Below are 22,318 nucleotides of genomic sequence, written 5' to 3'. Positions count from 1 at the left end.
CCATAACAATATGGGGAGCCAGTTCGCTCAGTGTTCTAGCAACCATAACAAAAAGAAAGTCGAACTGTCCAGGTTACCCCAGAAAACCAGCTCTAATGTATCACAACTTACAAACATCAGAATCAAGAAAATATTCTCACAACTCTCCAATTCTAGGAAGAACAACCAAAGTTTCACCCGCTAAGGGGTCTTCAACTTCTACATCACCCCCTTCAACCACAATCGAAAGACCATCCGCACCCAAGTTCACAAACACATCTGGCGTAACACCTTCAGTTCGGGATTCAACGACCTCTTGAGCAGATACCGTATAAGTAGGAGCATCACATGCATCTCCCTGTACAGGTACACTGATGTACTGGGAGCCCCGCGTTCATGCTCCTCTTTCAAGGCTTTGTAATCTGCCTCCAGCTCAAGGAAATTAGCATCCAGATTGTCATACGCTTTAGTAGCTTTTTGAGCAACTTCCTTGCAGTGCTGAGCATAGTCATTCAACCTACCAATTTCTCCAGTCACAGCAGAAACGTTCTCCTCAGCGGCCTATAATTTCAGCTTAGGTCTTCCACCTCGGTATCCTTCAGCAGCTTCGCCAACTTAAGTGTCTGGTGCTCTTTCTTCACCTCATCAAGCTCCTGGCAATCTATGCTACATGTGTCCTGAACATTCTTCAGCTCGTCTTTTAACTTCACCACCGTCTCTCTATCTGATTCAGCAAACTGGGCGATCTCCTTCAGCTTCTGGTACCCACTCACAAGTTGCATTAACGCACATACAATAGCAGTTAGTTCGCACTGTTCTCATAAAAGAACAAACAAACCAAATCGGGAGCATTTCACTTACCAGACACTGCGCTATATCCATTCGCCTCAGGTTATCAGCCAGCTCCTTGCGGTTGCCATCCAGAGCTATATGATCAAGCAGGCACGCCGATATCTTACTCGACTTGAAGCTGACATCAGTTCGTCTCACAGTCTGTTGCACCCCCTGGTCATCCAAGTACACTGCTTGGGGCTCCAACTCCTCAACAGTCATAGTAGACTTCCCACTCACCTTACCCGGGCCCTTCGCCTTGGCCAACGGGGTAGGCTCTCGAGATACAGGTGGTGAACTCTGCCTGACCCCAAAAGTCTCTAGGTCCATGACTGGGTCCGGCCTCAACCTGGTACTGCGAGTGGCCTTACCGCCAACTCGCCCACCACCAGAACCGCCCCCAGTACTGGAGCTCTCCCCAAGCACATGCCTCGCAGCTTTGACAACCTTTGCAGCGTCCTGCTCAGTTGCATCAGCCTTCCTCTTCAATGAGCTGCTCTGCTCACGAGGATTGAAGGTCACCCTATCCAGCTCTAAAGGCGCACCAATAGACCCCCCTTCAGGTCGCCCGCCGAACCCAACAATCCCTGAGGCACCAGAACCTCCTGTGGATCGGCTAGGAGCAATACGACCTCGGTTCCTATCCTCCCTGGTCACCAGATCGCTCTTACGCTTATCTATCACTGTTTCACTTATTTGACCCCGAGCCCTTTTCTTCTGAACTCTCCCTTTCTCCCTAATCACAAGACCTCCTTTTTCCACAAAGAAATGCGCGACTTCAGGCAGTTTCGCTTGTTTCTGAGCTCGAGTCAACTTCACGAACTTCTCTATTTCCTTCCGTTTAGTTCGCCTCTTTATAGCGAGCTCTGCAAACATAACAAAACTCACGTCAGTTAAAATAATCATAACCCAAGCATCAAAACAACAGACCAATCCACTCCTACCTACCAGCAATATTGCAAACCCTAGTTTGCAAACTATCTCCTCTAACACAGTAGTTCCCAACTAACAGCAACGACCTCTTTTTCCAAGCCTCATTGCTTACACCATCCATCACACTAGAACGCCCCATCAAAGTTTGCAAGCTAAAGTTGAAATTACGAGATCGCTTTACCGCAAAATTCTCAACAATATCAGCTACCCTTATGCGGTACTCACCACTCGCGTTCAGTAAATCGAACACCTTGAACAGCTGCCAAGTGTTACCAACAAACTGACAAAGGGACTTCTAATAGAAATTTAAAAAGTTGCAAACCAGCTTCGAGAACGGTATCTTCATACCAGCCCTCAGCTGCCCCTCACAGATTGTTATCCCATAGTTCGGAGGGTTATACTCCTCACTCCACACATTTTTGTTTTGGCCTGGGTCGTGTATCTCCAGGTCGTTCGCTTCTATCCCATAAGCTGCCCTCAGTTCGAGGAACGCACTCGCAGCAAGTCGATCCACCGTCCTAGGGGGCAACCCACTAGAGGACGACCCCTCATCACGACCTGAAGTGCTAGCTACAGCACCCTCAGAACCAGATCGTGCCCTAACATCAGCCTCATCGTCTTCATGGCCACTCTCAAAACCCACAGACTCCTCCTTATCTTCCTCATATTCACCACAGCTTAAAGATACTTCCTGAACTTCTTCCGATCGAGTATCATCAGAGTCAGACATCTCATGTTTTTCTCTTATCAAATACCCAAAACTAAACAACAAAACCTAACACTGATCTAGCTACTAAGCACACAATGCCTGGACAATAAGAAAGAAACGGAAAAGAAGCAGCAGCAGAAACACTAACCTGAGAAACCCTAGCTTGCGTTGATGTTGACGAAGAAAACGAAAAATAACTTTTCAGTTCTCTCAAATTTGGTTTTGAATAACCGCCCATTCAGTTCCCAATGCAATATGATTACAACCTACGCCCTATCCCGCACACCTGTCCCAAGGACCTGTCTTTTCAAGAGTCCGGAAAACGCGGCGACACGTTTCCTCCACAACTGCTTTGATTCTCTCACGTGCCAACCACGTGCCAGCTATCCCTCGCACCAGGTCGTCACACAACACGAATCGATCTCCACAGTACAATAGGCATTTCTGCTCTCACCAGTCCGCTTCTCCACTCATGATTAACACGTGCCAACGTTTTCTCTAAGCAAATCGCTTTAATGTACAACACGACCTACTGAGAGGGGGCTGTGTGAGGGAGTAATATTCTCATTCAGGTTATATTAAGCACCTGTTGAGCTCGCCCCCAAGATCGCTTCATATTGAGCTCGCTTCATGTAGGTGGTCTACTTCAGCTCGCTACAAGATATCACAGGTCGAACAGACGACCTCAAGTAGAATGCTCCATCTGATAACACCATCCCTTATCTAGAGGCAATCATTACCAGAGCCATACATGTACTTCCAATCACCGTGATATACGAACTACTACAACCACTCCCAATCATCACATAATTCTTACCAAAACCAACCTAACACTCAGTCTTAATCTCCACCCCACACTTCTACATGGCAGTACACGTGTCTCGTGGATCTATACTTTCAATATCTATAAATACCACCTACATGAACTACGTCGTACCTGATTCTTCTCTCCCCTCAGAATTGAGAGTAAGATACGTAGTCAGTTCACTCATCAACGAACTCGGTTTTTCCTACATTCAATCCCATTCTCCGTAAAGGTGAACTAAAACATGACTTTACATTACTCAATTTAACATTTTCATAGCATTCTCGCAATACACTCTCTTTTGCATACAAACCTAAATGCTATTATCAGGCAAGCACTAAAAAATTTGAATATAAAAAATAAATAAAAATTGATGAATGAGGACTCAACAAGTCTCACGTACCTTATTCACAACACTCTCAACTTACACAAGTCAAAAAAACCTTAAAAAGGGAAAAGCATTACACGCCCACATCATCAAAACAGGTTTACTTCAATCCGACAACTACCTCGCCAACTCACTCGTAAACCTTTACGCAAAATGCAACTTATTAACACAAGCAAAACTTCAGTTCGAAGAAATCCAACACAAAGATGTTGTTTCTTGGAACTGTATAATAAATGGGTATACTCAAAAAGGAATACATGTAAATGGGTCTTCTTGTTTAGTCATGCAACTTTTTCAAAGAATGACAAGTGAGAATACTTTACCGAATCCGTTTACTTTCGCGGGTGTTTTTACCGCTGTGGTGAATGTTTACGATGGAAAACAAGCTCATTGTGTTGCTATTAAGACTGGGAATTGTGGGGATGTGTTTGTTGGGAGTTCTCTTTTGAATATGTATTGTAAGGTTGGACTTGTTTTTGAAGGGAGAAAAGTGTTTGATAAAATGCCTGCGAGGAATTCGGTTTCTTGGTCTTCGATGATATCTGGGTATGCAGTGGAGAGAAGAGGTGTTGACGCTGTGGAGCTGTTTAAAATTATGAGGAGAGAAGAGAGGGACGAGAGTGAGTTTGTGTTTACTAGTGTTTTGAGTTCTTTGGTTGATAATGAATTTGTTGATGTTAGTAAGCAGATTCATTGTCTTGCGGTTAAGAACGGGTTGTTGTCGTTTGTTGCTGTTGGGAATGCTCTTGTAACAATGTACGCGAAATGTGGGAGTTTAGAGGATGCACTTTGTACGTTTGAGTTGTTAGGTGAGAAGAATTCTGTTACTTGGTCTGCAATGATAACTGGTTATGCACAAGGTGGGGATTCAGATAAAGCTTTGAGGTTGTTTTCTGAGATGCAGTTTTCTGGGATTACACCTAGTAAGTTTACCCTTGTTGGGGTGCTCAATGCTTGTAGTAATGCGAGTGCAATTGTAGAAGGAAAACAAGTTCATGATTATTTACTGAAGTTGGGATTTGAATCGCAAGTGTTTATAAGAACCGCACTTGTTGACATGTATGCTAAATGTGGTTGCACTTGTGATGCACGAAAGGGGTTTGATCAGTTACACGAAGCTGATATCGTGCTGTGGACTTCAATGATAGCAGGGTATGTGCAAAATGGAGAGAACGAAGAGGCTTTGGGCTTGTATTGTAGAATGGAGATGGAGGGAATTTTTCCAAATGAGGTAACTATGGCTAGTATTCTCAAAGCCTGTTCAAGCCTTGCTGCTTTGGAGCAAGGGAAGCAAGTCCATGCCCGTACGATCAAGTATGGATTTGGTCTGGAACTTCCGATTGGAAGTGCATTGTCATCCATGTATACAAAATGTGGAAACCTTGATGATGGAAGCTTTGTCTTTAGAACAATGCCTGGGAGAGATGTTATATCATGGAATTCTATGATATCTGGGCTTTCTCAGAATGGACGTGGTATGGAAGCTTTAGAACTCTTTGAGGAGATGCGATTGAGCGGTACAATACCAGACCATGTCACGTTTGTGAACCTACTTTCAGCTTGTAGTCGCATGGGCTTTGTGGGAACAGGTCAGGGTTACTTCAAGTTGATGGTTGATGACTATGGCTTAGACCCAAAAGTAGATCATTATGCTTGCATGGTTGATCTCCTCAGCCGTGCTGGGCAGCTCCATGAAGCCAAAGCATTCATTGAATCGGTTCCTATCGACCATGGGTTGTGTCTGTGGCGGATTTTACTAGGTGCTTGCCGGAACTACCGTAGTTATGATATAGGAGCATATGCTGGAGAGAAATTATTGGCGTTGGGTTCACCAGAATCTTCTGCTTATGTACTGCTGTCTAGTATCTATTCTTCCATGGGAAGATGGGAAGATGTTCAAAGGGTGAGAAGTATAATGAAACGTAAAAGAGTGTCAAAGGAGCCAGGGTGTAGCTGGATTGATATCAAGAACCAGCTTCATGTATTTGTTGTTGGAGATCAGTTGCATCCTCAGATTAAAGAAATACGTGCAGAGGTAAAGAGATTAACTAAAGAAATGAAGGAGGAGGGTTATCGACCTGTTACTGATTCATCTTTTCATAATTTATCAGATGTTAGATGAAAAAGAATGTTGCTTAACTAACAATATTTATACACATTCTTTGGCAAATAACATGCCAATTTTTTCAGTTCTGTAGCATAATACCGTAAATTGTGATTTTCTTCTAGTATTAGCCTACATTCCTCTCAATGAATGTGAACAAATTACTAAGGGTAAATGTTGTTTATGTCCCCATAAGGCTTTAACAATTCTTTTGGACCGAGGGAGAGCATTTGTTCTTGTTACAGTTACAGTATACAGGTTGAGGAAGAGGGAGGACATACGTTGTAACTAGTCTACAAAGTAATCTCTACAGACAGATAAGTGATGCTGCTCTGCCATAGTTGGGTTTGCCTTGGCGATTGAGTATTATTTGAAGTTCTAGATCTCTTCCATATTTTCTAGAGGTTGAATTCTTTTTCTGCTATTACATCAATCAGGAAGAAATCTCCTTTGACTCTATCGTGATACTATCGTCCTTGTGTATCGAATTGGTCGAGAACAGATATTTTGCATGGCAAATATCTTTACGGGTGTTGGTATAGTTTCACAAGCTGCTCTGAATGTGGGATTGACATACATAGAAAGGTTCAATTCAGTTATGTGCTTAGACGAAGGTATGACATAGTTTTTACTACAGATTGGTCCTTTCTTCTTCTTCTGCTTTCTAGCCGCAGTTTATCAACAGCAACGAAAATAGATATAAGCCTCTGTACTCTTGGGCTGTCGTCCAAATATATATAATATATCACATCTTATTAGAAACATCAAACAGGATTTTCGTTTTGGTAATTATGACAAATAAAGAGTTAATTAGTACATCTAAAATTTCGTTTCTCTACCAAAAGAAAAGGATCCAATTTATTGTACGTGCACCAGAAGATTAAGGTGGTAATATGAATACACGTTTTGACCTTGAGAAAAGGTTACTCATAAGTCTGATATGATATGTAGTAAATCACCAAATTGTCAAGATCATAATCTGAACTTACCGAGTAAGAATTTAAGCACCACAGTACAATGATATGTCATATGTGATATGTCAGTAGTAGAAAATCAGGGAATGCATTACATCAGTGGATTGTGTTCACCCTACATTACATTAAAACGAAAACAAATAAGCACTAGTCGTAGATCAAGCCCTAGTCGAAATGAACCTTCCCTGGTCAATTGCTTTTCTCTTTTGCCCTCAGTTTTCTCCCTCGGTTTTCTCCCTTGTCGCAGTCTACTCTCGTCATAACGTCAACTTCTACCACAATCTTTATATTGGGATTATATTCAGAATGTTTCACGGACATACCTTGATAAGCGAGACCATGTGTCAAACTAGTTAAGTTCAAGAGTATCACAAAACTGATGACGAATAATGTTCTTCGATACAAACTTCTTGTTAATGTGCTCGTAAATTTGGCTATAACATGCATCAAAATTTGTGATCCAATCCAAGAACCGTACTGAAAATTCATCGGTGATGGTAGGATTTCTACTGACTCTAAGAAGTTCACCTGATTCTGACCGCCTCCTTGTTATCCATTGCTGCTTCTTGCTAACATGAACCTCGAAGAACACAATGGTCTGGTCTTGGATGAGTTGATCAAGATTCGATACTATGGCGTTGATGTCTTTAATGAAAGAGCCACCCTAGGACCAGTTAATTAGACGTTAAAAGTAAACAAATTATTTCATCTTCATAAAACTAAGCATGTAAAAATAGTTTCTAAAAATAGGAATTTGAGAAAAACTGTTGCACTGTAACCCGAAAAGAAAAAATAAAAAACGGTAAAAAAAGTCAATACTCAATCGTTCTTCTCTTGGAAGAACTTCAGGAAAGTAAAGGATAATTATGGATATATATCTTACTTGAATCACAACAATACACCGTCTCTCTCTACAAGCTTCTCGTTTAGCTATTCACCCACGAATATGAGATTGCACGATGATGGCTGACCTAGTCTCCAATTTGCGCAGCATAACTCTTTTCCACCACCTTTGCAGTTTCTTAGTATAATACACGAAAATTTTCAATTTGAAGCTCATAAGGGAGTCCTTTGAAATCAGATCTGTGGAACAAATGGAGCGATAGGATGAGGCACCTGCATTAATAAGAAATCAGGATAAATGGCATCAGGTACATATGATTATATGAAGAAGTTTTTGTTCAAGGACATAGAAGGTCTTTTCAAAGGAACAAACTGATAAACTCCAGTCTTATATTAGGAAAACAATTATCAAGTTTCGGCTGTTTCGACTTAACAGATCAACTTCCACTGCATGTACCACCTTAAATAGGTGCATCTAAGCATTGCTAATATAGAGTCTAGACCCATTTGGTGTCCCCAAGGGGACTAAAACTGGTATAAAATAAACTAATTTCACAATTGTGTTGCTGCCTACGCCTGTTGGAGGTTATCACTAATTTAAAAAATTATGATTGATATTTAAACAGCAGGCAGTGAGATTATTAACCACCACACATTCTTTGGAATGAGATACCCAAAAGTCTAAAAGGTTAAAGGGCAGCAGTACTCAAATGATAAAATTTAACCTTCAGTTTAGTCCTTAACAGCACAATCAGAAATCACAACACTTCTACTATACAAGTAAAAATGATGAAAAATGAATATGTTATCACGATGGACACAGCTAACTACTAAACTGAACCACATCAACAAATTCCACACATACCTAAAAGCCTATTTCGAGCAACTTGTCCCCGAGCAAATTGTTGAATTTGAATTGTTTCCAGCCTGTAAGACTGAAATTCCCAACAGCATCTTAGGCATCAAAGACCGCTCTGGATTGATATTGCTGCATCTCTTTGACGTAGAAAGTTTCTCCTTATCAACCAACCACGCCAATGGCTCTGGATTAAGTCACAAACAGTCGCATTTGCATCACAATTCCCAAATGGTGCGCATTACCGACCAGCTTAAAAGTATATGACGAGATGAATGAACCCTTAATACAGCAATCGAACAATTAATTGAACCAAATAAATAATCAATTCTTCACTTGCTAAATGCGTAGGGATATGCACAAACAAACAGATACACACAAAAAGGAAAGAATTAAGGATCTTATTCACATACGGTATAGCTAATACATTCTTTAGGGGTAAGTATATGGCCCGTAATGACCCATTATAAGTGATCTACCGTAGATTTTCTCGCAGCATCTGCTTGAATACAAAACAATGAATATGTACTTAGAGGGACACATATAAGCATTATTTGAGTTCATTGGTAGAGATGAGTACAAAACTCAAGAGAAACACCTTCTAGTTTAAACTAATTGATAAACTACTCCTTGTTAATTTAACAATTGGGACTCAGTTTGCTCTCAAAATCGACACAAAACTGGATGCAAATTCTAAACTTAAGTGTTTTTTATTAATCCACCCAGTGTATCTCGATGGGAGCTATAAGCTTACACAACAACCTTTACAAATTATAACAAAATACAAATACTTAGAACTAGTATAATAATTGGCAGGTTCTCTTTACCCATCACGAAGATTTAATTTAACATTATTTCTTTTGAAACACTTGAATCTACTACGTGAACTAAGGAGGGTAGTAATTTGCCATAAGTGATACCCAAATGTGGATACCAAAAACATTACACACTCAATCTTTTACGCTCAGGGGAGTATAAAGAAATGGTGAGGAAATATAAGCTCAAACACTAAGTGTGTACCTTGTTGTAGTAATACAAACAGTATTCATTAATGTCTAGTGCCAACTTAAGGTAACAGGGTTGGGTACATTCTCTCATTAATTCAAGATCATATGCTGGATTTCAGATTGCAATTGAATCGTAGTCTTCAAAGTATATTGTACACTAAATAGCACATTGCATAAACTTGGGGCTTATGGAACCAAGATTTGAAGGATATCATATGAACCAAAGAAGGAACTTCCATTAGTTTAGTTTACTGGACCAATGCCAGAATACTACATATAAAACCAACAGCCAAGAAGCAGAAGGATTCAGCCAACATAGATCACTCCCTCAACCGACAGTGTCTTAGTATAGCTCTTGAAAAATAAGCAAGCATACCTTTGCTGTTGTACTCATCCAACCCATCAGGCGTAAGTGGTGCCGCAGAACTCAGAAAACACTTATGTGAACCCAGACGTTTCACCTCTGGACTTGGACAAGAGCATCCCAACAATTTGTGAATATCAAAATGGTCCTGGAAAATAAAACAAGAATGTTGACAGTGAATCCGAGTTAAAGGCATACAAAAATTCCTAAGTTACATTGACAAGGATAGGTGTGTCCGTATCCGACACGGATATGAAGAGTCGGACATGGCGAATTTTCAAAAATTGAGGTATATCACATACAATGTGTCCGATACGTATCCGATGCGGATTATTTTCAAAATATGGCTTGTCCATGTAACTTAGAAAAATTCCAATCACCTCATTGCAAAAATTTCAGGCATTACCACATTTTTTCGACCAATCAGTTGGGACAAGAGGAATACCAACAAAACTACCACAGTTCGTTCATTACGGGCACCTTTATGTTCAAGTATGTCACTAGTTTGCAGAACCTGATATATGCATATGCACATTAGCATGAAGTTCAAAGTACTGAACACTTATCCTACTTACAAACATTATAAGCACTTGCCTCAGGAAAACTTCCCAACATTGTCATAAGCTTTTGGGACAAAATTAAGTTGTGTACTGCAACTGAACAATCAGTAGACCAAAAATTTGGATCTTCACAACCTGTAACATGAGCCTTTGGCAAACGACATATGATGAGCAAAGGATAATGGACGTTCAGAGACAGAGAAGCAACATAAGCAGTATACCTTACAAAAAGAAGAACAAGGAAGTTCATGGCGGAAGTAATAGTCTATCAAGCACCACATTGCCTTGCCATCCATCAAAGACGCAAAATTAACAATCTTGATATTGTATCTTTGACAAATTGCCTGTGGGGTCAAAGTAGGAATTCTGTGACGTTCATGTATGCCTCAATGCAGGACAAAAAAGATAGAAATATGCACTATAAATGACATGCTATGAGTCATTGGCATAACTAGTCCATATCTTTCGTTATCTCCATAGAGAAAATTTTAAGAAGCAAACATTTTACAGATTGTACAATAGAATACCTGGATCCACTGTAAAATCATCTCCAAAAGGTTGAGACCATCAATTTTCATATAATCCTATATGTCAAAGAAGATCAGTGAGATAATAGAAGAAAGTAGATGGAGTAACTATTAGAGTAGTGCATAGCATAGGAATACCGTATCGACTCCATTAAGTTTACATATTTCCTCAAACAACAATGTCTTGTCGACTACAAGAGGAAGCTGCAGCACCAGAATATGAGGATAAATTTAAACACATGAAAACACCAATAAAAAAGCAGCAATTATGGCATGAATTTGCTTCAATCAAATAAATAAATAACCAACGTGTTATCCATTTGAGAATTTTTACATTGTTTCTGTTAAAAAAAAAACAATTAAGCAAGCACAAGCAAAATAATGTTTTAAAATGTCGACTCATTTAGTGATTCAGTGGCAACCAAAATATCAACTCAAGTAAATGCAGTGAACATTGGACCACCACAAGATAAAAAGGACTTTGGAACTTTAGAATGTTATAATTGGAAAAATGGCTAAAGAGAAGCAAACCTGTAAGTGAACAAAAATATTCCATAGCAAGGACAGTATAAGTTCTTTCTCTCCAGTAGCAACATCTTCTGCTACAATTGTTGCACCATCTTCATCAAATAATGGCACTCCAGCCTGCTTCAGATACGGTAGGGTAACACCACAATTCACCAAATCTTTTTTGTGGGTATCTAAAGGAACCACCATTTTCTGTCCATAGCATACCATAGGATGAAGTTCAAGTCACTAAGTGGTAAATTAATTTGAAAATTTGTAAGAAGAGAAATGAACCCTGAATATAAAATTAACCAACCGTCAGCATTGAAGTGTCACATTTGAAAAGTTGAATGGCTCTACAAAGCCTCACTTCATTTTGAAGATCATCAAACAAATCTTTCACTTTATAGTCATAATCAAGGACAGGACACTGCAAAATCGAAGCAATAGTTTCATGAGTGATTATTGAAAAGGAACATTTGCAACATTACAAAGAACGATGGCCCTAAGCTCGAGAACCTACAAAGATATATCAAGACAAAACCCGACATAAAGAATAATAAGAGAAGACAGTATGTACCTGCTGATACGACACCTCGTACCCTACAATCACCAGGTGTGCGAGAAGATCACCTTCTCCATGCATTACCTCCGATGATAAGAAGTCTACAATATAGCAATCAAAATCAAAACCAAAACCAAAATTCCAAAACAAAATGTAACCAGACAATTAGTTAACTAATTAGTGAATTAATTAATACACATGTTTAGGTGTAATAATTACCATGGATAACTTGTCTAGTAGATTTGATATTAGACTGTCGGCCAGACAATAAAGGGGAACCTCCGTCAATTCCATCAATTCCATACTTGATAGGCAAGCTACTTTGAGACTTAGCTCTATCAACTATAAGAACAAGCAGTAAGAACATCTTCAAAATAATATTCCCCAAAGCCTCAAAATAACCTGGTCTGTACAGACCCTCAACGGCATTGTTATATGCATACGCTCTAACAAGGTCTGCATGTGAAAACAACTGCCTCTCGACAACCATCTTTAGAAACTCAACTTCTTTATCAGAATTCACATCTCCATTTGGTAACAAAGAATCACCACCAAAGACAATGTATAGGCCAATACAAAGCGAAATAGGGTTATAACACATGAGCACTCGAATTGCTTGCCCCTTCAACCTTACATCTGTTACTATGGGACAATGTGCTTTCATCTTCAGTCTCCCATCATCTATATTCTGAAAATTCAGTTCGACAATCACGAAATGAAAAATCTACTACAACAAATACTGATTGCCCACATTACAGTAAATCATTTGGTTCAAATATTGAGTGGTTGTCAAAATATCAAGACTACTTTTTAACTGCTAAAAATGGCACTTGCAGTATATGATGTTGTGATTTCCAAAAAAAAAAAAATAGTGTCCACATTGAGATATATTGCAACGTTGTACTAAAATGACCCTGACTGCGAAAATCATGTATTTAATAAACTAATTAAGTAATTAAGTTGTTCTATATTGCAGGCATTCGGTATTGAAATGACACTTCATGTGAATTTCAAATGTTATCAATATGATCTCAAAAAAACTATTTATACCCCTAATCAAATAGCTCAATGCTAAAATCAAGACGTGTTATAAATCATAACTAAGCTCAAAATCAAATTGCATCATTTTAATACTAAAATGACCCTAACAGTGATAATTACATATCATTAATATATGATCATGAATACAACTAATTAAATACCAAAACAACTAGAATCAAAACATGCATTGTTAATAATAACAACTAAAGCTCAAAATTGGAAAGAACATCACTAACCTTAGTTACTTCTCTCATAACTAAAAAAACTTCCTTACACCCCTCAGCACTCAAATACCCTCTCAATCTCAAAACCAAATCTTCAAAACTACAAATCTCCCTCAACGAAACTTTCAAACCCGAAAACGCCTACCCCCTTCTCCAACTCCCCCTCTCTCGCTCTCTTCACACTTCTCCACGGCTCATTCACACCAACACCCCCTTCATCCAAACTATCTCTCTTCCTATTCACACCCACATTCCTCACTTCTTCTTCACCCCCTATCATTTCAAACAAGAAGTTTAACCAAATGGTGAAAATTTTCGATAAAGACTCGAGTGATATTTCTTTCTGGATGATAATGATTGTTCTAATTCTATTGCTTTTAATCTACGTGTAATTTTCGATAACTTATTTCACATGTAGGCAAATTTTACACAAAACTAAACAAACAAAAAAGATGCTAATGAGATTGTAAATTAAATATATTTCACCTACAGTTCTACACACCTCAGGTCTAACACGAAGGAAAAGCACTTCCTGAAAGAAAATAAATAATTGACGTATAAGGGAGAGAGAGAGCCTCACAGTTTCTCGAGAGCACACAGAAGAATTAGAACCAAATATCCAGCAGTTTGAGAACTTTAAATAGACAACTTGGGCTTGTAAACTAACGAAACTGCTCTGGCTCGGTTCGTTTTTTGCTCTTTCGAGCTCGTTCACGCTGCAAGACCCAATTCTAAACAGATTTTGAGGTCATTAGCAGAGCCTGAACATATGAAGCTCAACTAGCCGGCTCCAATAGCAATTCTAGACAATGCCACAAACAACTTAATTAAACAGAAGCTAAATGATACATGTCTGCTCTGATCGGCTGACAGGCAATTGCGAGATAAATGTTATTCACCTAAACAAAATGATCATTCTCATTCTACATCAAGAGAACAATTACTATGGTAGCATTATCAAAAGTATTATGCTTGGAACTTCACAGCTGGCCATGTAAAACAAAGGCTTCACAATGGAGAATGTCTTAGCAACCTGGAAATGACATCCAACTAATGCTACTTTTGGGAACTGAGGATTAGCAAAGTGAAGCTTTTAACTTCGAAGGACCTTTTGCTTCTGGCAACCTTCCTTCTTCTTTTCTTCCTTGATTGATCTCTCTGAGTTTTATCCACATTTATCTAAATTCTTGAAGGTAAATAGGCTTCAATGAATAGCAAAAATGTCGGACAGTACATGTCAGCTAAAAAGCAACAGTAGCAGCAATTGCATTGAACTGTAATTGATATTTGAATATAAATAAATATATTTTTTCCACTTTACAAACCACCCTCATTTCATTGTCGGCAAACTCAAGGTGGCTATAAGATTTTGAGGCAATGATATGATTATGTTTTCCTTCGTCTAACAAGTACATTTATCTGTTACAAAAGAACCCAGATTTCAGTACAAAACTTAACTGTCCTACAACTGCGCCACATGAAACTCTTCTCCCCCATCTTCCTCGTCTGTTTTACTATGAGTTAAGTTCTCCTGGCTTGAACCATTGTTGTTATCAGCATTCAACTTGGGAAGGTGATTTGCCATGATAGCATTTCTTTTGTAGTTCCAGACAAGCATTGAGATGTAATCTTGTGGTGTAACAAGACCCAACTCTTGGAGGCAGCTCCTTTGCTCTTCAAGAGTCTTTGGATCCTTGAGCCGGATATACTCCAGTAAAACTTTCTCGTGCTCAGGCCTCCAACCACTTGGAAAAGGTGTGTAGTCGGTTTCAGGAACAAGAGACATTCGAGTATATTGTAGCCCATCAATGGAGTCCACGAGACCCATCCTCAGCAGATTGTGGTACTCCGGAGACTGCCCCTTCTTTCCCAATAAAGGACGGCTGAGATTTCGTGATGCGATCTTGTAAACTTTTGCTCGCGAACGGAGTTTGTATTTTGCAGCATAAAGCTTTGCCAGTGAACCCCTCATAATGTAAGAGCAGAAATTCACAACCTTCCTCCGATTATCTGCATATCTATACCACTCAACCATGGTTCCCAAAAACTTATTCATTTGAGCATTTGTGTGTGCTTGTGTGGCATGGAACATTCTAAAACAGGGCTGTGGGTCTGGATCACGATCCCCCTTGAGAAATTCCAACTTCCTAAACTGCCTGATGCATTGCTTTAAGCTTGCTGTTACTGATAAAAGAGTACCCACACCTTTTTCACTTATGATCTTCCCACCCGTGGCAGTGTATCTGAGAGTTGGATACACAACCCGACGGCATAGCACATGGTCAAGAAACATTATACCTTTTGTTATATGTTCAATTGGGAGGCTCTCATTGTCAAGCTTGAGGAGATACTTTTGATCACAAAACTCAATCAGTTGCTTTCTCAGTATAGCCGCATCTGCCCGAGGCCCCCTAACCCCAATCAAAATGTGACCTCCATAACGGATATAGTCCATTTTCCGAGTCTTGTCAGGCCCGCTTGTGGGAACAAATTCTGGCCACGATGTATTGCCTTGTTCTTCTCCTCCCTCTGGACTGTTCCAAATAACATCACTCTTCGATGGTTTATAAAACTCCTTAATCTTACCCTCCATCCACCGATCCAATTCATCAAGACAGATATTCGCTAGGAGGGGACTAAGAACCCCCAAGTGTCCCCACGAAGGAAGCTTATCAGCCTCCTCTGGAGCAAACCCAAAAAAGGTTTGTAACCAATAAGGATCAGGCTTTGGTTCATCATCTGCTAGCACCTTCTTCTTCTGATACTTCCTCTTCGTCTTTTTCTTCACACCAACATCAGGACGACTAGTAATCACCGGAGTTACAAGCGCAGATTTTATCAAATCAATAACTTTCTTATCTCTAACGTCCCTCATTAACGCATTAATCACCATCCCCACATTCATCCCATCCAATACAGTACTCAAATCTCCTTTCACATACCACAAATAACCCGCAAAGTTTCTCCTAATAACCCTCAACACAGTATGCGCATTCCTCCCAGGTCTAAACGCATAAGACTTCTGCGAAAACCGTGCCTCATAAATCGGCTCCAACATCATCAACAAAACTTCCTGAACAACCCTATCTTGAAACGCCGCAGGCTGAGTAGTCGTCAAAATAGCTCTAATTTTCCTTTTTGACAACCCTTGAAGATCCGTTTTATCCTTGGGCGACCTAACAAAAAAATCCAACCTAGAACCCCACTTAAACCTATTATCCAAAACCGCATTCCTAAGCGCCAACAAATCTTCCAACGCAGGTTTCTGTATTGCACTTTTCGGCATAAATGTACCAATCTCATCAGCACTAACTTTCTGATAAGCTAATACCCACAATTCAAAATGACGTAAATAGTCAATTAAATTACTTACAGTCTTATCAGGTTCACGAAAATTGTCAATCCACATTGTTGAACATATCGCTACACCGTCTTCTCTCATTAAGGTGGATACATCATCTGGGTCAGTAACAACTCTCCTTTGCATTGCTATATTCGACATACATCGAAATAAAGACACCCCATTTTTGTTAAAAACTGGTTTAGTGAAATGGGTATTTGTTAAATTAATCACAAGTTTAGTATAAGTAAAGATTGTGAGGCGTCGATGCATTGAGTTATTGATTTTTTTAAATCATGTTAAGATATATGATTCAAAGATTAATCAGGTGTACTCAAGTGTTGGGTATTATGTTACTCAATTACTGAGAGAGAGCGAGTTAGGACTTTGGGTGGGTGGGCGAAGAAGAAGGAAAGAGAGAGAGAGTGTTTAGGCAGAGTATAGTGTTTTGCGCTTCAGAGAGCACGGAGGGTGTATATAATAGGCCCAATTTTTTGGTACACCGACATCGATATATCTCTGATATATATCCACCGAATATTGATTTTTTTTTTCCTCAATATATATCGGAATTTCTGATATAAAATTTTATATCGCTGATATAACTGATATATGCGATATTTATGATATATATTGTTTGACTTTTTGACCATTTTTTAATATAAATATATGATATTTTTGATATTTTACATATTTTTTTACAGATATTTTTGATATTTTTGATATTTTAGATAGTTTGGACTGCTCACAAAAAAATAGATATATCCGATATATATCGGTTTTTGGGTACACCGAAATATTCACCGAATTCGATATTTTGGGCATTGGTATATACACCTCCACATAAAGGCCACTAGGATTTTATAACCCCTCTTACATACTAATAGTTTCCACACCCAAAATGGTATCCAATGCAACAAAGCAGGGCTTAACCTAATGAGATTCGGCAGTTGATAAGCACCCAAAAGTGTAGTGTAGTTTAAAGTTTAAACCCCTTAATAATATTACATTTAGGCCAATTATGTTTATAACAAATAAGAATTAATATTGTATACGTGTTTTTTTTTTGTATTTCAGGTCTTGAAGTTGTTTATGCACTTATGGCATCTCCAATCAACACCTCCACATAAGTGCCACATAGGTGCCACTAGGATTTTATAACTCCTCTTACACACTACTAGTTTCCATACCCAAAATGGTATCCAATACAACAAAGTTTAAGAGTTTGTAAAATTAAAAAACTAAGAAAAAACGACAGTCAAAGTCCGTCGCAAGTGGTTTAACTAAAAAAGAAATAAAGCGCACGTCACTTTGAGTAACGTCCGTGGTTTGCTTTAAACTGGCCCAACCAATAAAATAAATAACGGTCTTTGCCCATCACAAACATTACAATTCTCAAAAAAAAAATAAAACAGACGTGAGTTTAATTAACGTTCGAATTTCTTTTTAGTTGGGACGTTACTTCAAGTGACGCCTGAGATGTTTATTAACTAATAGCCGGATGGGGAATTTCCCACCTCCTCTATTAACTATTAGCTTATCACCTGGGATTTATACCCCTCATTGGAAATTCCCTTAAAGATATCATTATGCATGGAAAATGAGTCAAGATGATTGTCGAGGAAGTTCTACATTTAAAGCCCAAGAATCATGAAGAAAAACCTTTTTCAAGCCCAATCAAAATCAACTCGGGTAGAAAAAGAACATAAAAGTCAACAGAACTTCAAATGAGCAAATATTTGGACTCGGGACTCATAATTGAACCTACTTTATGTCAAAATGACCATCTCGGAATAAGCTTTCCAATAGACCTAGCCTTGCCCTAATCAGAGTTGTAAAAGTGGATAACAAGAGCACTAAAGTAATTTCCAATAGTTGTGGCCTCTTTAGACTTAATCTAATGGACTTTTGGCTCACATTAGAGGCCCAAAGTCCCCATTTTTGGCCCATGCACGAAAATTTAACCCTAACCCTCTCCTATATAAATAGAGTTAAAGCAAAACTTAATACTCCTCTTCCAGCACCACTTTCTTTAGTGTAGAGTAATTTAGTTAAGTAATTAGGGTTATTCTTGTAGCCTTCACCTCCATTAAACCTCCATTAATAAAGCTTAGTTTTATTCAATTTATTGTTTCAATGTCTTTTATTTACTGTTTTGATATTGTTCATCTAATGAAACAAGGTTAAACCTCCATTAAAGGAGGTTTATGATGCCACGTGAGGATGGTTAGCTATTAGTATTATTGTTTTGCATCAAGAACGTAAAGTTCTTCGTTATGAGTGATAAGCACCCAAAACTGTATTATAAAACCCCGTAGAGACATAACATTTCGGTTAATTATGTGGTTAATAATCATGAAATAATCGTATTTTTGTTTTTTTGCAGGTTTGCGCAACCAACATAAAAATGAAGATAAAGCCAGTATTTAAGCACGGAATAGTGTGTCTACATAAAGCTTCCAAGTTAGCTCATGCAAGGCTCAACAAAACCCGCCTAAAGCCCAGGAACTCCAACAGGATGATTCCAAGTCAGAAAGGGATTACGTGCACAGAAGCATCAGACTTCCGAAGCTCATATATTTTAAACCGGGACTCCAATTTCGGCGAATGAGCTGCTCAAACGATCAGTGCGATAAACTCTACACAAATGCAGGAAGTAGTAAAAATGTCAAAAGACCAGTCTACCACTAGACACAGTACATGGACCTACTCTGCAGGCCCACAAGATTGGATGAGTCATCAAGCAAGTCAAGACAAAATATGCAAATTATTAGCACAAATTAACACCTTGCATGACATTAATTAAGTTAACTAGATTTGGGTGCTAATAGTGTAAAAAAAGGTGTCAATTTGTTTTGATTTGGAGATAAGATAGAATTTAATATAATTAATGGGAGGAGTTGATTCACGTGGGTGAAAGGAGAGAAAGCTCTTGAAATGGTCTGATTTGTATTGATTATGGATTCACTCCATTCATTCCATATTCATGCATGTGTTTTCATTTTGAGAAAAAAAGCTTCAAGTTTTCCTGTAATAGTGTTAATGGAGTAGCTCTTTTTCCTCTCAATAAAATATTTTGTTCTTCAAGTAAAATCAGGTATTTAATTTCTCTTCTTCTATTGTTTTCTTAACTTAGTATAGTTTCAATTTACACAATCATTTCAATCCTATGAACATGAGCTAAACCCCTCCCAAGGGGAAGGTTAATGATGCTCATATATGAGGATCAGGCTACGTATTTTTGGAGTCCAGAATAACTACCTAGGAACTTAGGAATCATTTGACATCCTACCCCAAAATGGCAGAGTCCGGCCAAGTTCAAACCCTTAAATTTGACTGGTTGATGTAGAATGAAACAAGGAGTTGAAAGGATATTTTAGAGATGAAATATTAGTTCAACTCCTTATACTAGTAAGATGGACTCAGAGATGAGTACATCTTGCTAAGGATTTGAGATGGTAAACGTAGTGATCTGTTTTTAAAAAACTTGTAGCTAGACTTTGCATGAGTAGGATTAATCATCTTCCTTTCTCTCTCTCTCTCTATTTTTCTTGTTTAAACAGCTAAAGTCCATTTTTTTCCTTGTCTTGCATGTTAAGTTATCGTAAGAAGTAAAAAATAAAAATTTAAAACAAAAATCCTTCTCACTAGTTCCCTTGAAAATATTCTAGTTGTAATAGTAGCGCTAGTATTTAGGTTGGAACGAAACTCTTACTCTAACCATACAAACGAAGAAATATGAGTAAAGAAATCTTGAAAATTGGTACGTAAATGGTTGTTATTGTTTCATACATTTAAAAACCATCAAAGTGCTAACATCAATTAATGAGTAACTAGAGATAGAGCTCATAACGGAGAACTAGAGTATAGAGCCACCACCAAAGAGATTTGTGGTGGAGTTACAATCTCATGCTAGTGAAACCTCGATCCAAGAGAACTTGGTGTTCACTAGGGATCAACAAGCAATTCGATAATCAACCTAATGGTCAATTGAATTGCATGGTGGATTAAGTCTTCTCTAATATCTTTCTCTAATTTAATTCTATTGTTTCGTATCTATTATTTACTGTTTTCATATCATTATTACTCTCTCATTAGTTAATAGTTTGATTAGTCTAGATTCGTTACAAGTACGTGCAAGCAAGAGTGGATCGAAAACGATTACTCTCCTCTTACCAACATGTTAGAGAGTATAATATATTGATTGATAGAGTAATTTTAGCATGTTAGAACTACTGTTTTCACATCTTAATTTATTTCTCTTGTCATTAGTCTCCCGATAATTAGATTTAGCCTAGAAACTATTGTTTTACAAAGTTTATGAGAAAACTGAAGTGTTCTTTGGATTTTGTTCGAAACAACAATGTTACACACTTGTATTGGTGTTCTACAACAACATGTTTTTAGTGTAACAAACAAATAAACTGACTAAGAATCCTCCAAACAAATGCATTTGACTACAAATGGCGTCATAGTGCCAATATATATATATATATATTTCGCATTTGGTTATTGGTAATTTAAGACGCTGAAGAGAAAGGACTCCAACTAAAACCTGATATCACCTTTGTGGGATGGTAATATATTTATCACGTGCTCGGCCACACACAAGCTAAACATAAGCAACACATAGAACATCAGCTCAACACATCATCTAGATTGATCAGCAAGACCTTATTCAGTTCGAGAACAAGACCTTAATCAGTTTGATATCCATACCTCAACCAGGTCAATGTCAAGATCTCCTTTAGTTCGATACCAAGATCTCAACTAGGTCGATGTCAAGATCTCATTCAGTTTGAGGACAAGACCTCAATCAGTTCAATATCAAGACCTCAACCAGGTCGATGTCAAGATCTCCTTCAATTCGAGGCCAAGACCTCAATCAGTTCGATATCAAGACCTCAACCAGGTCGTTGCCAAGATCTCTTTCAGTTCGCACATCCAAACGAAGAGTCATGTAATGTCTAGATATGGAAAGACTACCGTTACACATTTATGACTTCATCATCAATGCTCACTGAAGTCACCAAATGAATGAATGTGACCTGACATGAAGGAAAAGGAAAGGTCACCGTGAATACTACAAAAACAGGAAGAGAACTCTATGCGAAGAGAGATCTTAGCTCCATTCTCCACCTTCAACTCAATCACTCAATTCAAAGATGAACTTCGTCTTACTTGATTCCAGTTCACCGGAGAACTAGATACGTAGACAATTCGTTCATACACGAACTCAGTCAAAGACCTAATTCAATTCCACTTCCTTACCTGTAAGGCTAATCACTAAATCATGCATTTACAACCTTCACTATCATAGTTCAAAACTTAAGTGAAATAATTACAGTAGATACGATATCAAAGTCAAGTAAATTGGAACATAAAGATTTCAAATATATCATTCATTATGATAAGTTGGTAACAAACACCACTATACCTTTAGAAAAATGAAATTTAATGGCGTCGTATATGAACCCTAAACCCTAAACCCTAACCTCTTTTATACATTTACATAACAATAATCAAATTCAACAAAATATATGCCATAAACTTACCAATTTTTCGGTTACTCGAAGTATACCCAACACCAGCAAGTGAATCAAGAAACAGAACATTTGCCATTGAAACAAAAAACAGCCCATCAACCAACACAACATAAAAAATAGTACATAAACAAGAAAATTGGATGTACATTTGTGTTTTTCCATTGCTTATGGTATTGCTGATGAAATTGGTCCTTTTCGTATTCATCCAGATGGAA

The 22,318-nt window shown here is 38.3% G+C and overlaps 1 protein-coding gene and 2 pseudogenes across 3 annotated transcripts; 1 reads left to right on the top strand and 2 right to left on the bottom strand.

Annotated features, from left to right (window-relative positions):
* Positions 1-3,558: 3,558 nt before the first annotated feature.
* Positions 3,559-5,834, top strand: LOC147514214 (pentatricopeptide repeat-containing protein At2g33680 pseudogene; annotated as a pseudogene). The gene has a single exon (XR_015207159.1). The product of XR_015207159.1 is annotated as a pentatricopeptide repeat-containing protein At2g33680 pseudogene (transcript).
* An 827-nt stretch (positions 5,835-6,661) lies between these two features.
* LOC147514213 (uncharacterized) lies at positions 6,662-14,632 on the bottom strand (annotated as a pseudogene). Its single transcript, XR_015214489.1, has 17 exons — positions 14,543-14,632; positions 13,720-13,749; positions 13,230-13,619; positions 12,172-12,640; positions 11,968-12,053; positions 11,704-11,817; positions 11,412-11,600; positions 11,019-11,084; positions 10,881-10,937; positions 10,575-10,697; positions 10,388-10,501; positions 10,200-10,307; positions 9,806-9,941; positions 8,691-8,704; positions 8,537-8,654; positions 7,607-7,839; positions 6,662-7,387 (listed from the first exon to the last, which is right to left on the bottom strand). The product of XR_015214489.1 is annotated as an uncharacterized LOC147514213 (transcript).
* LOC147514212 (Intron maturase, type II family protein) lies at positions 14,482-17,027 on the bottom strand. Its single transcript, XM_086581630.1, has one exon. It carries the CDS (start codon positions 16,828-16,830, stop codon positions 14,680-14,682), a length of 2,151 nt encoding a protein of 716 aa, XP_086437756.1. The 5' UTR covers positions 16,831-17,027; the 3' UTR covers positions 14,482-14,679.
* Positions 17,028-22,318: the final 5,291 nt, after the last annotated feature.

The sequence above is a fragment of the Coptis chinensis genome, chromosome 2, assembly GCF_015680905.1.
Source record: "Coptis chinensis isolate HL-2020 chromosome 2, ASM1568090v1, whole genome shotgun sequence".
In the NCBI taxonomy this organism is placed as follows: domain Eukaryota; kingdom Viridiplantae; phylum Streptophyta; class Magnoliopsida; order Ranunculales; family Ranunculaceae; genus Coptis; species Coptis chinensis.
This window is presented reverse-complemented; position numbering and strand designations above follow the sequence as displayed.